The sequence below is a fragment of the Tarenaya hassleriana genome, unplaced genomic scaffold, assembly GCF_000463585.1.
Source record: "Tarenaya hassleriana unplaced genomic scaffold, ASM46358v1 Cleome8, whole genome shotgun sequence".
Classification (NCBI taxonomy): Eukaryota; Viridiplantae; Streptophyta; class Magnoliopsida; order Brassicales; family Cleomaceae; genus Tarenaya; species Tarenaya hassleriana.
The window spans coordinates 3577452-3594276 of NW_010970490.1; the positions used below are offsets into that span (position 1 = coordinate 3577452).

The window sequence follows — 16825 nt, forward strand, 5'->3', positions numbered from 1 at the left end:
CATCATCTGACTTCGCCAAACTAAACTGATGATACATTCCTACAATACACAAGATAAGACAGTCAAACAGACAAGTGGGTGGATGAATGAGGATGACCAATCAAACGATGGCGACCACTATATAACATACAGTTCAGTATCAGATTGAATACATATACATATGTCCCAGTAGAAAGATTCGAAACAAAGAGATAAGAAGATAATAGAAAAACAAACATTTACATTAAAAAAAAAAGAGAATGAGAATTAGCAGTGTGTTTATACTGTAGTCTTACTTTTTTCAGAAGAAATGATAGAGATGAAGCTGGGTTGAGGTTCAGTGTTGAAGCCCTTCTCTCAACTGTTGCCAGAGCTGTGACTCTATGTTCATCTTCCTCAACTCCATCAGCCCCCTTTCAACTACACACAACTCAATATATAGATCAGATTTAGCAAGTGAGCAGCTGATAGATCCGAGATGGGATCCATCGGGAAATTAACGAGAAACACCAACAAAAACGATAAAATTCAACGCTAATGGGGTTGGACCCCATCCAACGTTCGAGCCTCCCAACATTTTGATGAAATACTTCTTGCTAAATAGAAAAAAATGCAGTTTTCTCCTTATATAGGAGGTAAAATAAAATTGGGTTCTATGGGAAACTTCCAAGCCTGTTCGTGGAAGCGAAATACGGCCAAAAAAAGAAAGAAAGAAAAGAAAGAGAGAAAGAGTTACCGTCAACTGCATCTTGAGAGGAGGAAGAACGAGCGCTGTGGATAATCCAATACTGCAGACGCTCAGCTGCGATATCAGGTTCGATGCCATGATTCTTAGCTCTTCTCCAATAGTACATAAGCCATGCCTGTTCAAGATGGCATTGAGTGCTCACATGGAATTCAGATTGAATATGGAATGTATAACGCAAGACGCCGATTTTACCTGTTTAAACCGCACATCTTCCGCTTCCTCTTCACTTAACCCTGATATCATCAGACACATGTTCACATTATATAAACGAAAACACATAAGAACAATGTGCAAAAGAATCTGGTGAGTTTTGTCCTTGCTCTGTTTTGTGTGAAATATGGTGTGATTGACATCTATAGTACATATCGAGATACCCCATATGATCTTATTGGATATCTTTGAATACGTTTTGGCACAAGCAAGATGCATCATATTAGTAAAAAAAGGGCTCCTCTTATTTCAAATAGTTAAAAGTTTCTAGCAGAAATGTCTCTACAAGATCCACTATTAAGTAACCATTTCTAAGTCGTCGGAACATTTTGGGTGTTCTAATTTGTTTTAAACATGTATAGGCTTCACGAATGAGATCATTATCAGGGTTATTAAAATCATGCAGCTTACCAAAGGCTTCGAACAGTCCATCCGCTGGGAGTTTCACTTCATCTACCAATAGTTAAAAGGAAAACAGGAGAAAAGATACGAATTCAGATAAAAAGAAAGAAATACAAGTTATAGCAGAGAACATGACATAAAAAAACAAATACGGGATCTGTGAAATTTGGTTACGAATATACGTTAGTACTCCCGGTTAGCCTCGATACTGATAAATAAATGAAATCAAAGCATAAGTCAGGTAACTTCTTTCAAGCAATAGATTAATAGAAGATTTATCACCTGAAGTACTAGTTTTAAATGAAACCCGTCGTCTTTGATGAGCCATAGCAAATGCCACTGCATCCTGAACCTTTAGACACAAAAGAATGACCAAGAAAAAAACTTCTAACTGTCTATCATCCAGTCATCGTAGCAAACCCTTGCTTCCGAGAAAGAGAGCACACTGATCTGATGAGTACTTCTTATGTTGCTTACCTTCAGTGAAGCCAGTTCCCGCAACCCTTTCTCGACCAATAACATGTTTTCGATGTTTCCCTCTCCATAAGTTTCAGTTAAACCTTGCAATGATTTGTCTTTTTCATCATCGGTGTTATCAGCTGCTCCACGTGAAGTTTAGTGGGTAAGAATAAACAACGCTTTGGAAAAAAATCCAGCAAGAGAGCAGAACAACTTCACAACAGTTTTCTATGAAATATTGCAAATTCATGCGTCCAAATGAATTATTACTTGAAGAAAACCCCTTCCGAGCCCTTTGCCCTGCAGACAGAACACTCTCAAGAGGAAGAGGGGCAAAAGATGACCAGTATTCATGTTTTGCTCCAGCAATATCGGGTTGAATACCTGCCGAAACAGTTTTCCCAGATATAAATTAGAAATGAGCCAACAACCTCTGTTTTACAAAAATCTGCAGTGAGTGAAGGTTGTCAATTAGATGTTCCACAGAAGTTTTAAGCAGATTATCCTCAATATCTAAGCGTATTATAATCTGAGAAAGGGCACAATTACCATGCCGAACACATAAGCTCCAATACCGTGAAAGCCAGCACCTCTTCAAAACAACCTCTTCCTAACACACAAAAATCGATAGATAACACACTATTTGACTAACTAACTAGATTAAAATCAAAACTATGCACCATTAATTGACAACTTACCATCTCCTCCTGATTCAATAGCAATCTCTTGGTCATGGCCTTAAGAGGCTTAAGTTCTGATTCAACTTCATGGAGCTGCTCCATAGCAGATGTTACCTCGTCCCTAGCAAGCTAAACCATTATTCAAACACAACTTTAATATCAATTCAGATACCACAGCTACTACATATATATATATATATGGAACCTTTACAATCACGAAACACAACAATCAAAGAGACAATATATAAAATTGAAATACCTCAGCTTCTGTTTGAAGAGCGGAAATGTTTCCACTCCTTCCTCCATGAGTGTGTGCTGCGATTCTCAAAGCAGCCTGAATAGAAAGTGTTGCTGTGGACTATGTTAGTTTTCATATGTTTACATGTGACTCAATACAGCATCAACATCCTTGCAAGCATTTGTTTTTTACAGAATTGAGCCGCCCATGAAAATCATCTACCTGAGAAAAGTTCCATAGGATATGCAAGAATTCAAAGAGATGCACAAGAGAGGTTTTCAAATCAAATGACGAATTGCTTCGGCCTTAGCAGACATAGCCAAAGAATGATCATGAGAGGCAAAGAATATCATACCCCATAGATATACGCTAGACAATAAAACAAATTCTAAGCAATTATCCAAGGGATACTGAAGGACATCCAAGGACAAACCTCCCTTTGTTGCAGAGCAGCCTCCTTCCTGATGACCGAAAAGACATTCACAAAATTAGTGTATGCCCAAAGCCATCCCAAAGTTAATATGTGAGCCTTGCCTGCTTAAAAGATGAGCGTCCAACGTAACACCTTCTCCAAGAATTTCAACCTAACAAAAGTGATTTTACTTAAGCATACTTTAAAACACAGAGGCGAACATATTCAACCTGCAACAAGATAAATAACAGCATTGAATGGGAGGCTGAATTATCACAGAGAACATGGGGGGAATATCCATTGAAAACTTACATCTGAAAAATGTTAAATGGTTAAATAAATATCGTATATGCTTGATAATAATAATAACACATGGGTTTCTTCCAAATTGGTATCTGGAAGCACTGCAACAACTCTAACCTTCATGCTTTACTGATATTTACTTTTCTACTCACGTATGTAGCAAAAGCGTACCTGCTTCTCCAGTTGCTTAGCTCTTGTCTCTGCTTCTTTGAACCTCTCTTCTGCAAGCCGAAGCTGGGGATGCGCAAATTACGACGGTATGGAAACCGTAATATTGGAATAATGAACGTAATATGAGATATCAGTAGATAATACTCTTAACTTCTCAGTGAATCTGCCAAATTCAGACAGAGATACTATATGTTCTTTTGTGTCAAATCAAATTAATGGTGTTGATCTCAACGGATAGTGCTTGTCTAAATACACTTGAGAGGACAAAACATTAAAAGGCCTTGAGGTACTTCATCAGTTGCTTCAGTCCACAATTTACCAGAATGAATGCATATAAATATGCCATAAAATCGAATAGAGGAACTAACACCTAATGATACCAAGTGAGAAAATTTAGTGCCATCACCTTTTCCAGTAAACTTTCATTTTCTTCCTGTAGCATATCAACCTGCAATAAAAATGAAACCTCGTGAACAGACTGCTCGAAAATAATTGGTTGGCTGTAGCCAAACAAGTTGAGAATATATTAGCACAAACAATCAATAATGAATTTAGACAAATAATCGAAAGTTCAAAACCCCTAACGTAAAAAAAATATCCCAAAAAGTTTGCAATTAAAAGAAACGTAATTTATGAACTTCAAGAGCTAATTTTATCAGCTTCCGAGGAGGTCAAACCTCATCTCGCAACACAGAAGCAGAGTGTTGACTCCCTAACTCTCTCAGGCTGTTTGAGCTTCCAAAGTCCAGGGAAGAAAATCTACCAAATGGATAAAAGCCACTGTATAATTACCACTGTGGAAATAATTAATTAGGATAATCTGTCTTTGGTACAATTAAAGCAGAAGCAAACTCAGGAGATGAGATGGCAGAGAATTCAATCCAGCCTTTCCAAAGGTAACGCTTAATTTTCATATGTTAAACCTAGAGGAAGATTTTCTATATATATGAGCAGAAGGCTTGCATGAGATGCAATGCGGACATACAACTTCAAATGAAATGAACAAAGCATGACGGAAACGAGAATCTGCTTTTAAGACTTATTCAATTAAAATTCAGGCTATAATTTCAGTTACCTTTTATCTTTACGAAGATTAGTAGGTGTCTCGGTTTGGGATACAGAAGTTACTGGTTTGAAGGATATTGACACAGTAGGAGCAGGCATAAAAGGAACACTTTTCGCTGGACGGCCACTGAATGAACGAGCTGATGGAGATTGCTCCATTGGGTTGTCCATTTGAGATGCATGGCGTACTGAACTTGAAAGAGCTGAAGATGGCTGTTCTATGTTATCTTTAGATATTGATGATGGTAGGCTAACTGAAGTCGGAATTCCAGACTGAGGTTGTTCTTCTTTGGTGCGAACTGACTAATAGAAATTATATCAAGTTTTATAGAACCATTAGACAGATTAAAATTGAAAAAAAAAACAATAATTCGATAATAGAGATACAGATGTGCAAAACATTAATCCGACAATTGGTGCATATGCAGAAATCTAATGAAATTTACCAATGGAGTGCGGGATCTCATTGACCGTCCACCTGCAAGTCCTATACTTGGCCGGCCACTTGTATAGTTATATGTCTCATCATTGTCTTCATCAACTCGTTGCTCAGCTATTGTTTGAGGATGTCTCATTGGAAGGGTTTTGGTCTGCATGGTACCATAGAAAATTCAAAATGATGTTTTCAAACGAAACAATATAAGAATATCATACAACAATACACCTAAATCTGAAAGTTCATCAAATTCAACAAGGACATACATACTACATCTTTAACTGACACACATATGCAAGACTTCATTTAAAAATCTAATTACCACAGGAGAGTGCGACCGGATTGTTCTTCCACCCGAAAGTCCTACAACTGGAATGCCACTTGAATAATTGTCCAGAATTTCATCGTCTTCATTTTCTTCATCAGCTGCCTGTTGAACAACCATCTGTGGACGCCCCTGTTGGATTTTGCTCTGTGCATTTCCACAGTTTAGTATATGAAAGTCATTACAGTTGAACTCTGAGAACAGACAACACAAACACAGTAACTAGTCCACGAAGGAACAAATAAGCTTCCATTAACGGCCAGTACCATAGAAGATTGCGGTCGCATTGCTCTTCCACCACCAAGCCCGATACTTGGTCTGCCAATTGTATAATCGATTGAAAGCTCGTTATCATCATCATCATCAGCATCCTTAGTCTCTTCATTAGCTGGCTGTTGAAAATTCATCTGTGGACGTTTCGGGGGAGTAGTTTTATTCTGTACCGAAGGAAGGTTAACAAATGAGAACAAAGATACACTTGGCATGAGGACAAAGTTCGATAATACTCACCAATATAGGAGACTGAGGTCTTACTACCCTTCTACCAGCAAGCCCAATACTTGGCCTACCGCTTGTATAATCAACTGAAAGTTCATCATCTCCATTGTCATCATCACTTGGTTGTGAAAACGTCATCTGTGGACGCCTTGGATGAGTTGTTATATTCTGTAGTTCATAAAAACAACAGTATCAGAAAGCACATTTCAGACCGAATTCCTACACACTGAGAAACACCTTGAAGCGTATTTCCATTGCTAAAAGGACTAATGAGAGAAGCAAGATTTTCGAGCAAAAATTTAGAACAATTTTGAGTGATGGTGGTGAGATGAGAGTGAGTGAATCTTGAAAAATCATTAGACTAAATTCATGGCCTGAAAAGGCATCAAGAAACTATTAGTCAGCTAAAAATAGTGACTCATCATTCGTTAACGAAAAATATCAGAGCTAATTGTGAAGTCAACAACAGTGTTAATCATTTCCTCTGCATCTGATAAAAGCGGGTGAAGAACAAAAGCATTACCACTGGAGACCGAGGAGGAACATATTTCCCGCCTCCACCGCTGTAATCAAAAGAAAGGTCATCCTCACTGTCGTCCTCATCGTTTGTTTGGTGTGCCATCACAGCAGCGAGCCTCTGAGCCGCTGCTTTCGTCTGGGCTTTCCTGATGCTCGTTCCTGGTCCGGCTGTTGATCCAGACCGCATATGGCGGTTAGTCAGAGGAGAAGACATCACCGGGGATGATGGTGCCCTTGAATTTTCTAAGATCGAGCTCTTTCTCCTGACATGAATTGGCCTTGGGTTCTCCATAAACTGCCACAGTGATGAACATCAAAACAACGAACACTGGTTGAGATTTGTACAGTCAGATTATAAATCAGACTTAATCAGATTGATTCTCAGTGTGAAGCTGCTTCAACAATCCATTTGTGCCCTAAAAACCTTCTTCATATGAATATATCATCATGAGCAGTGAGGATAAAGATTCGACTAAAATATGAAAAGTTCGACCATAAATCAGAAGAACCTCGATCATATATCAAAACAGAAACAGAAACGAGAAGAAAACTTGCGGGATGAGCGATTCTCAGAGGAAATTATCTCCAAGAACCCATTTGCAACTGAAGCTGTAGCCCCACGAACCCATCTCGAACCCTAGAAAATCACAGGAAAGGAGAAGCCATATCTCAAAATCTCAATCCAAATCGATTCTATCAGACATAAAAAAAACCGCCTTGGAGTAGAAATTAAGTATTCACAGAAATCGATTGTTCAAGATTACCGGTTTCATGACTCCCTACGACAAGAGTTTAACAAAAAAAAAAAAGATTACCGGTTTCAACAATGATATTGCGACGAAAAGCTCATCGGCGTGAATCGAGTTCTCTACGAAATTCGATTCAACAGAAGTTTCCAGGAAAGTTTCAACTGGGTAACCAAAGACCAAAATCGCCATTTTTGGAGCGAATATCTCTCACAAACGATCCGTCCGTTTAGCCAGAAATGGCGACAAGCTTCTTAACGGTCAGATTTTGGAAGGACTCAGTTTTCTGAATTACATTTTCCTCCCCATAGTTTTTGTATTTGCTTATATACCCCATAACCTTTTTATAATTACATACAGTTACCCCATTATCTCGATTTGATCAGGGCATGACTTTTGGGGTAGGATCATACGGAACGAATCCTCTCTCCCGCCAGCAGAGCTCTTCAATCTCAAGATTCTTCTGGAATTAGGGTTTTCTGGTATACTCCATGCTTTAGCTCAACGTACTTTCTGATTCATACCACTGCGGAAATGCGAGTTCTTGGCGACATCGCGGATTCTCAGTTTTCGATTCCACGGCTAAGCCCTAATTCGACGGCAACCGGAGACGGACGCAGCGGATTTATAGTGGAATGGGTCGACAGTTGCCATGGGTTCTTACATAACTCGGTTCTGGTGTCGGCTTCTCTTCTCTTTGTCGCTTATTTAGCGTACGAGGCGAAGAAGAGCTTGTCAAAGCTGTCGAATCGGAGATCTTACATCATGATAGCTTATTACGCTTGTCTTTGGATCGTTAGTTTGCTCAATCTCGCTTGGTGTTGCCTCCAGGTTCGTCGACCATTTCGTTTGACCCAGTTCGTGAGTGATCATACGTTGCTTTAGGGTTTAATCCTGCGTATGAAAGATCGGAGCTTTGGTTTTTGCTATATGTGGGTTCAGACTTGTAGAACTGAGGTTCTTCTGGTAATAAGCTGGTTAGGAGGAGGATGACTTTGTGACATTTTCCGAGGACTGTAGTTGCAGTAGATCTTTCCATGTAAAGGATGTATATCATGGGTCTGAATCAGTGATACATTAGAAAAAGCCTGATTCTATGTAAAGAATACATATCATTGGTCTGAATCTCTGGACGCTGTCTCATACTTGAGATGTTTTAAGTAACATACAATGAATAGTACGATCTATTTTTGGCTTGAATGTCTGTCTAAGTGACTTCTAGGTTCATATTGCACATCTTGAATGATCATTATTTGGTGGTGTTTCCTTATCTGTATGTTGTCTGATGATGAGTTGGTTGAAAAATGCTATACATGTAAATCCTATGTGTTAAATTGATCTTTAACATTCTAACAAATTATAGGCATGGGAATGCACTCCTGGGAAGGAAGTGATTTGGAATCTATTATCTCTGTTCACGACATCGGGAATGCTATTTCTGGAAGTAAGCTTGGTGGCCTTTCTCTTCCAAGGTAACTATGCAAGCGGAGTGGAAGCACTTACACGAACTTTTCTCATCTCGGGTCTTATTGTAGGCCTCGATTTGCTCTTCAAGGTATCGTCTTTTTCTTAACTGCTACATGTTTCATACCCTATCTATTCATCTACCTTGTTAAAGAACAAAGGATCTTGGCCATTTCTGATTGGCATGCTTGCTTGATTTTCATGATTTCTGCAATACTTTCCAATCTTTTTCCATTATCTATTCATCTACCGGGGGGTTTTGATTACTTTCAGGCAATTTACCTATTTGGGTTTGGTGTCCCGTTGTTTATAGACAACACTGAGAATATACAAAAGTTCAAATGGGGCTTATGGGTCATTCACAAGCTGCTTCTCACAGGTGTTTATGGGATGATATTTTTCATGTACAACTCTAAATGGAGAGAAAGATTACCGGGTAAGTTGATCAAACACTCCTATCTGCTTGTAGTTCTGCAGGCTGCAAACACACCGGTTTTAATCACTAATCATCGATCTTTTCTTCGTTTTTCTACAGCAAGACCTGCATTCTACAAGTATGTAGCCATCATGCTTGCCTTAAAAGGGCTCTCTCTGTTTGCCTGTGCACTAACAGCGAATGGAGCTAGTTTCGGATTCTGGTAATATTATTTTGCGAAACTTCCCATCCGAAAGATCCTGTGGTTAGAACCTATCCGCCTTTATAACACAAAAGTTTGAAACTTTATGCAGGTTGTATGGGATAGCAAGTGTTTGCTACCATGCCTTCTATCTTCCTCTTCTGTATGTTACTTTTCTGGCAGACTTTTTCCAGGTAAACCTCTCTTCCTAATCCATATCGGTAGCGAATAATATCGAAATGTTGGTACTAACCATTTTCTCAAGGCAAGATTTTTACGTTAGATTGTTTGATGGGTGTAAAAAACTGTTGGTGAATCACTTTTGATATGATTCACAGGAGGAAGATCTGAACTTGGAGAATGTGTACTACTCAGAGATGAAGGATGCTGGGTTCTTCGACTCTGATTGGGAATAATAACAAAGGGCCGTCTCTTGATTTCCGAATCTGTAAGTAGAAGGTGAATACTGACCGACCTCTAGGGAGGGATCATGAATATGCAGCCTTTTTTGTTGTTGTTGTTGTGGGTCTAGTCCTTTTCTTATGTAGGAAGAAACTAAGGAGTCTTCTTTGTAAATCTAAAACGTAAAAAGACACTAAATTTATGAATAAAAGTTCAGGTAAAAGTGTTTGAAATGCCATAATTCAATACAGATATTGGAATCTGCGTATTAAGAAGCTATAATTATGAAAAAGTCTGAGGATTTGAATTATAACAAGTTTTAGGTGACAAATATCATATGATTAAGGCCCGACAAACAAAGAAGGCGACAAAGACGCATGCACTTGGGAATTGATACTCTTGAAAAAAAAAAGGATTTGTATTGGCTAAGCGTCCTTCTCTTTGACGAGCTCTTCGATGAGTTCTGCAGCTTGCTCCACTGTTGCAATCTTCTGGGCCCTCTCTTCCGCCATTGTTATCCCGAACTCTTCCTCGAGACCCATCACTATCTCGACCTACACCAAACCAGCCATGTCAAACACAGCCAACGTTTCATTATTCACAACGTTTGTGAAAGAATAGAATCGAGGCACAGACGGTAAGAAGATAGCTATACCGTGTCGAGAGAATCTGCTCCGAGATCGGTGAATTTGGTCTCAGCGGTAACTTGTTGACTCGCGGCGAGCGACAGTTGCTTCTTCACTATCTCAGACACTTTCTCCACCGTCTCTTGTTTGGCCTAACCAAAGAAAACCACTCCACCCTTAGAAACTTATGTTACATTTTCTACAAGTTACCGAGAATCACTAGAATAGCAGGACATGCACAGACAAGGAAGACAAAACTTAAAGGAGAACAACAACAATACCGCGCAAGATATTGTCAGGCGAGCGGGTGTCCGATGGCGAAGGTTGAAGGAAAGATTAGTCTTTCCATAGTTGAAGATTGATACCGGCTTCTGGAGACTGACTCTCACTGTTGCCTGTTCATCATTCACAAGGACAAACATTCATTGAGTCACCATTTTAACGAAACAAGACAATGAACCGGATGCTTGATTACTTGTTCATATGATATCCTTTGAATGTTTTCAATCACCACAAAAATACACAAAATGCAGGAAAATTCTTACCCATTGGATCTCATTTTTTCCCCAAATAAAAAGAAGAAGAAATTGGCAATCACTGAGCTTGGTAACTGAAAGGGAAATGTGGACTTGGCCGAATTTTGAAATGCTGAGGCATTTGCTTACAAAAGCACGGGAAAATGTCTCTTCATAACTTAGAAATCGGAGATCGAAACTACAGCACAATGCCTAAAGGTGTCTTTCCAGAAACCACAGAGTATATCTGAGAATCCTTCTGTTCGTAAATGAACGAAATCTCACGCAAAAGCTCAACCAGAGTTTCACGATATCATTTTATCCACGGTAACAAACCAATCGAGAGGCTTAAACAAAGACTAGAAACAATGGGATCAGGGCATATGATCTCAAAAGCACGAGCAAGAAATCGGGGAAAAGGAGAATCGAGAGACCACTCCTAAACATCTCCACGAGGCGAAAATAACAAGATACGCACCGGCACACGAGCTTGCATGGATACGGAGGCAGAGGAACTGATCGCCATTTTCGCTCCTCGACAGAGAGATCTGTTTGTGAAAGAGAGAGAGAGAGAGAGAGAGAGAGAGAAGGCGGAGAGCACGAAGAGTGGGAAGTTGGAAGGTAGCTAGGGTGTTTTAAAGCCTAGTCCCGCGACGAACTTTGCAAGTGAAAACGGCGCCGTTTGAGCCAATTCAGAGGGATTATATGGGCCTCAAGAAATGCCATTCTCGGCCCATTAAAAATGCTTTTCTGATTTTCCTCTAAATTATTAATTCATTTTTTTAGAAAATTAACCGTTCATAAATGTTTTAAAAAAACAAATTTCTTTTCGCTATATTTAGATTTTTAATTTTTATTTACTTATAAAAAAAAATGTTCCACATTATAACAAATTAAAAAATCCATTCCTAAGAATTTATTTAAATTAATTCGTTATTTTCTTATAAATCTTAGATTATTCAACTAATTCCCCGAAAATAATTAGAATCGTACCATAAGTGAAATATAACAGACAAATCACTCTATTTCACTCGAAACTTAACCAAAAATAGATTAAAAAACATAAATCAACAAAATGTAGAAAGAGCGTTGCATCGTATTTTTTCCCATACGGAACATTTTTACATAACAAAGAAAACAAAATACACCAAAACCAAATATACATAAATCCTACGGTTCACATTCCACTCTCAAAAAAAGAAACATTCGGAAGCCTCACAAAAGCTTCGATTTTTTAACATTAAAAAAAACAAATAATAATAACAAATAAATATTATGATTATAATATAAAAATAGTTACACACACCGAAAACCATCGGCTTGGCTAGACAGATTTTTCAGTTCGGACAAAGCTCAGTGGTCGTGGTCGTGGAAGCTTGTTATGGTCTGGTAAGATCGTGGGTGCTGCGCTCTGTCGGAGAACCGGGGACGAAGGGGACGAAACCCCGGCCGCCGAAAACGGGACGCATGAAAGCGTCGTCGAACTTTCTCCAGTAGTAATGGACTGTGTGGGTTGGGCGAGTGAGGAGGGCTCGGATGCTGTTGGGCCGAGGAACGTCTGGCGTCCCGACGAGCTCAGCAAACGAGTCCTGCTGCTCCCCGTCGAGAAGCGAGATCGTCATGGATTTCGGGGTGTCGTCGGATAACATGCTCGTCGTCGCTTTTTGATGGGGCAGTAGGAACTGTATGAGCGGTTTTGTCAGCATACCAAACACCTGAAACCCCAAAAAGAGGGAAGATGTTAACCCAAGCTGGTTTAGATGAGAATTCCCTAAAGATCGATTCCGATGGTTCGGGAAAACTCGGTATAGGTGCCAAATCGGGTGCCCTCGGCAAATTCGAGAAGATCAAAATGAAGTTTTGAGAATGCCAATATAATCGCAAACAAAAATCCTATTTCTATGAAACCGAATTTAGTGGTGGGCGACGGGCGTTTAAACCCGAGATCCACAGGTTTTCGGGTACCCATCTCACTGTACACAGGATGCGGGTACCCGACCCAATGATGCTGAATATGGGGTATAATATAACAAGGCGGGGAACCCGGATCACGGGTTTGGGTTCAGGTTCAGGTTTTTTCCGACCACAATGGTTTACTCGCGGGTAATAGATAAGAGCAAAATGATACTTATACCCCTGATATTTTAGTGTATTTAGAAATAATATCTACCTAGATTTTTGTATAAAATTATCATTATGCCCCTAAAGTCAACTCGGGTGAGTCTCGCGAGACCGGGGCCAAGATAATGCGTCATAAAACCCGTGGGGACGAACCACGAGGCCCGGTCACTCCCACCCCTAACAGAAGCAGTGTTCAAACCAGGTTAACCCGGGATGCTGAAAAATTCTAAACCAGTCACCCCTCAAAAAAAGGAGTGGACTTTATCATATTTGTAATGAAGAGAGGCAGGCAAATATCTTACCATAGTGCTGACGAGACAGACAGTTATAGTACTTGTGATCATTATCGCGTTCCCCCGCAATTCCGTATGCCCTGACCTTGTGAACTGCATCCGAGGAAGAAAGCCATTGTACGATTAAAAAAAAAATATGCAGATGCATTCTCTAATATCGGTTTTTGGTATCATAGAAGGGACAAAAACACGATTTTATTTACCTTATTGTAAGCCAGAGCCATGGATACAGCGCCTCTCATCAGACCAGCCCACCAAATCACGACCTAAACAACGAGGAAAGAACGTATTAGTAAACGGGTCTGATCCCGAAGAAAAAAAGTCGAAAAGATTCGCACTTGCTGCTTTATGTCGATTTTCTCGCTTTGGTTCTTCTTGGACAAGTTCGAGATGAACGATAATGGAAACACAAAGGCTGCTCTTCCAAGCATGACCAGACCGAGCAGGATTGAGCTCACTGCAACTGATGTTCCCGGGCTGCGAAAAACCAGTACAAAGATACAATCTTTCAAATCGAACATGCAGAAAAGAGAAGAAAAGAGTCGGACTTGTTGTCCTGGTCATATACCTGTCACTCACAAATCTCCACTTCTCGATGTCGAGGGCATCCATCCCGACGTAAAGGAAAATAAAAGTCTCGGCAACAAAGGATAACGTCGCAAAGGTATGCCTGCAATGAAACACTTGAAACTGAGTTCCTGTCTTAACAAAGGACGGGGAAACAGCTGTTCTGAGAGAACACATACTTGGTAGTTATTCTCGAGCTCTCGGTCACATTGTGCCAGGTGTAATGAGACATCACAATCCCGCAGAAAAATACTGTGAGAATACCGCTCAACTCAAATAGCTGCAACCCAAATGAAAAGATCATCGATATATTTTCGGTAAAAAAATGAATTGAATATTATCAAAACTTCCAAGGAAAATGGTGTATGAGGTTCCGTGGAATCTAACCTCGGCAAGCATGTAAGAAAGATATGCCATAAGCATCATAAGAGCAACCTCCCGATCAGTTGAGTGCCTGAGTTATGTCGTATATGCAGCATCCATTTCAGATCACATCACAAGACTACAGTTACAAAGATAAAAGACACATACTGAGCCAATAACTCACCTTCCGAAATAGAGTTTCTTGATAACGTATGCACTTATCAGACCCGTCTGCAAAACAAGTCAAGAAAATCATACATAGCAAACAAGAACCCGCATAAGATACCCGAGAGAGAGAGAGAGAGAGAGAGAGAGAGAGAGAGAGAGAGTTACGGCTACGCCCAGCAAGGTGCTTAGGAGAAACAGATACAAGAAGTTTCCGAGAAAATGCAAAGCAGCTTCATGATTAAGGTGGGAAAGGTCAAAGCTTTGGATTGCGTTGAAGAGCACAACCGACGTGGCATCGTTCACGACTCCCTCTCCGAATACAAGACTGTAGAGCAAAGGTGTATCATCCTGATTAAGAACCTGCATAGCCCAAAGACACATCAAGCTTTTACTACACTTTCAAGTCTTAATTTTTTTATGTACTTCCATGACTTTAAGACAGAACATTACCTGCAATGTGCAGACAGAATCTGTTGCAGCGAATATCGCCCCGATTGCTGAAAATTATACACAAGAAGAACAATTGAGTCTTCAAACATAAAAAAATTGAGAAAGCAAAGCACTAGGAATGTAAAACAACAATAGTTTTGGCTTTACCAAGATAATCACCCAAGTCAAAGGTTCCAAGATCCAGTTTCTTGAAAAACTGAGTTACACCTGTTTCACTCACCAGATAATAGATTAGCAGCAGACAAATCGGTGAGTTACTTAGAATTAACTTTAGAAACTCTGAGTTTCATGAAATGAGAAACTAAGTACCTAAAGTTATGATTACGCAAGAGATTACAGTCCCGATGGCTCCAAAAAGTATAATAGTCACAAAATTGCGGAAAAACTGCTTCTTTTTCACTTGAAACCTGAAATATACAGCAAGAAACATAAAACTATATGTTACGAAAAAGGAAAATTTCAAAGAGCATTTAGCGCCAAACTGGAATCGAACAATGTCCTCATTCATGAGTCATGACAGTGACACACATCAGGACCATCTATGTCCATGTGGATAAATCTAACTTTAGGTGAGCATAAGCACATAATGCCCTCTTATTTTCTCCTTCTGTAACACGTGCTTGAAAAGATACATGTAAGAAGGAGACATTGCATTACTTCCTTTCTCGCTGAGTATCTCATGGGTTACTGATGTTGGCAGATACTTTTTGAGAAACTAACTTTTTTTCAGGAGAGACCTGTGAATATACAAACGTCTTAGATCTTCCAATTTCTTTAAACTACGATATTCATTTTTATTTTTCCCTTTCTCCACTACGCAACCAAACCAAACCGAACCAAACTGAACATCTATCAGGTGGTGAACCAAAGACACATCAATAAACAAGCATCATTGTAAATCTAACAGAACAATAAACTTACCCGGCGTTGAATATTATGGGTGGTAATAGATATATGAAGAAGAGATCTTCACTGAAAACCAAAAGATGTGAGCTTTTCCCCCCACTGATCAACAAAATGACAATACCAGTGCCGAGCCCCTGCAACCCAATTGCTCGAAAGTCAGTAACCGGAGACAGAGTTTTCATATGATTGAAATAAAAAAAAAAATCCTAACTTTAGCTCTTGGATGATCCATAAAAGAAGAGTAAAGAGGTTTCCTTCTCGCTTTTCCGGTTTCAACAAGCCATACATCATATAGGTAATACAGATGAATATACATATGAAACTACCCGTATACGCCAGTTCATGGGGAATTTAGTGAACTTACAATCAATAAAGCAGTGATGGATTCGTTCATCCATCGGTTCTCCTCCAAAAGGTGGCCAATCACGATACAACCACAGAGAAGTGCGACAAATAGACTCAGTGAAACCACGGATGCATGATCAGAAGTGGACAAACCATTCAATTTAGACACTATGGAGCCGAAGTGAGATCCGAGCATTTCCATCTTCTTGATCCGCCAACTTTTACTTCCCCTCCCTTGATTAATTTCACCAAACAAGTGGATAACAAGCTATCCGGACATGAACAAGTACAATGCCAAGATATGATTCTGCAAGTCGAATGTCTCTTTTATCTTTCCGGACCATCCATGGAAACAATCTCTGAATTCATACACAACAAAACTTCAGCATGAACAAAGATATTAATAAATATCCATAGGTACAATAAAAAAAAACACCAATAAAAATGGTTCCGAAAGGAAGAAAAAAACACATCGACAACCTCGGAGCCGGCAACTTGTCCGAAAAGGAATCATTCAATTTGTGGGAAAGGGAAATCTCTACCGCTTTTAGAAGTCAGTAAGATATGTGAAGCATCGTCATCGACCAGCTAAAACCCAGAAACATTTTACAAAGAAAAAGCTTTGACGCCATAGAAAATCACCAAATCTCAAAAAGGTAATCCATGAAAAAAAGATTCAACACGCGCCCAATTCTAAAATTTCCAATTTCGGGTGTACCCATCAAATCAGAATAGAAAATTAGGTGGTAATAAACATCGAGATTGTTCCCCCCCCCCCCCTTTCTTCCCACAAACCA

At 39.6% G+C, this 16825-nt stretch overlaps 4 protein-coding genes across 7 annotated transcripts in view; 1 reads left to right on the forward strand and 3 right to left on the reverse strand.

The window, feature by feature from the left end:
* Positions 1-91: 91 nt before the first annotated feature.
* LOC104802815 (coiled-coil domain-containing protein SCD2-like) lies at positions 92-7428 on the reverse strand. 2 transcript variants are annotated; one of them, XM_010526591.1, is made up of 23 exons: positions 7261-7428; positions 7001-7082; positions 6450-6740; positions 5939-6094; positions 5695-5865; positions 5426-5575; positions 5114-5257; positions 4678-4970; positions 4280-4361; positions 4009-4050; positions 3603-3665; positions 3251-3300; positions 3150-3177; positions 2738-2812; positions 2497-2607; positions 2348-2408; positions 2069-2182; positions 1817-1938; positions 1622-1691; positions 1349-1390; positions 920-960; positions 716-842; positions 92-399 (listed from the first exon to the last, which is right to left on the reverse strand). In XM_010526591.1, the coding sequence occupies exons 3-23, from the start codon at positions 6735-6737 to the stop codon at positions 317-319; spliced, it is 2313 nt and encodes a 770-aa protein (XP_010524893.1). In that variant the 5' UTR covers positions 6738-6740; positions 7001-7082; positions 7261-7428; the 3' UTR covers positions 92-316. The 2 variants fall into 2 exon arrangements, with proteins under 2 accessions (XP_010524893.1, XP_010524892.1); XM_010526590.1 differs by having other exon boundaries at positions 6955-7082.
* A 145-nt stretch (positions 7429-7573) lies between these two features.
* Positions 7574-9907, forward strand: LOC104802816 (transmembrane protein adipocyte-associated 1). Its single transcript, XM_010526592.1, has 6 exons — positions 7574-8022; positions 8555-8746; positions 8929-9091; positions 9191-9293; positions 9385-9466; positions 9611-9907. Exons 1-6 carry the CDS (start codon positions 7726-7728, stop codon positions 9686-9688), a joined length of 915 nt encoding a protein of 304 aa, XP_010524894.1. The 5' UTR covers positions 7574-7725; the 3' UTR covers positions 9689-9907.
* A 49-nt stretch (positions 9908-9956) lies between these two features.
* Positions 9957-11428, reverse strand: LOC104802818 (acyl carrier protein, chloroplastic). The gene is made up of 4 exons (XM_010526593.2): positions 11294-11428; positions 10582-10695; positions 10330-10452; positions 9957-10228 (listed from the first exon to the last, which is right to left on the reverse strand). The coding sequence occupies exons 1-4, from the start codon at positions 11339-11341 to the stop codon at positions 10100-10102; spliced, it is 414 nt and encodes a 137-aa protein (XP_010524895.1). The 5' UTR covers positions 11342-11428; the 3' UTR covers positions 9957-10099.
* Positions 11429-11891: 463 nt separating this feature from the next.
* Positions 11892-16825, reverse strand: part of LOC104802819 (sodium/hydrogen exchanger 2) — a 5446-nt gene continuing 512 nt past the window's right edge. Inside the window, exons 1-15 of one of the 3 annotated variants that reach the window (XM_010526596.2) lie at positions 16509-16741; positions 16048-16387; positions 15699-15817; positions 15087-15184; positions 14925-14984; positions 14778-14824; positions 14493-14687; positions 14344-14390; positions 14184-14250; positions 13976-14076; positions 13798-13899; positions 13568-13706; positions 13433-13495; positions 13239-13322; positions 11892-12530 (exon numbers count right to left, since the gene is read on the reverse strand). In XM_010526596.2, coding sequence (XP_010524898.1) covers positions 12195-12530; positions 13239-13322; positions 13433-13495; positions 13568-13706; positions 13798-13899; positions 13976-14076; positions 14184-14250; positions 14344-14390; positions 14493-14687; positions 14778-14824; positions 14925-14984; positions 15087-15184; positions 15699-15817; positions 16048-16230 — 1641 coding nt within the window. In that variant the 5' untranslated portion in view covers positions 16231-16387; positions 16509-16741 and the 3' untranslated portion in view covers positions 11892-12194. Of the gene's footprint in view, positions 12531-13238; positions 13323-13432; positions 13496-13567; positions 13707-13797; positions 13900-13975; positions 14077-14183; positions 14251-14343; positions 14391-14492; positions 14688-14777; positions 14825-14924; positions 14985-15086; positions 15185-15698; positions 15818-16047; positions 16409-16508; positions 16742-16825 lie in introns of those variants that run through there. The other 2 variants (XM_010526594.2, XM_010526595.2) reach the window with 2 other exon arrangements.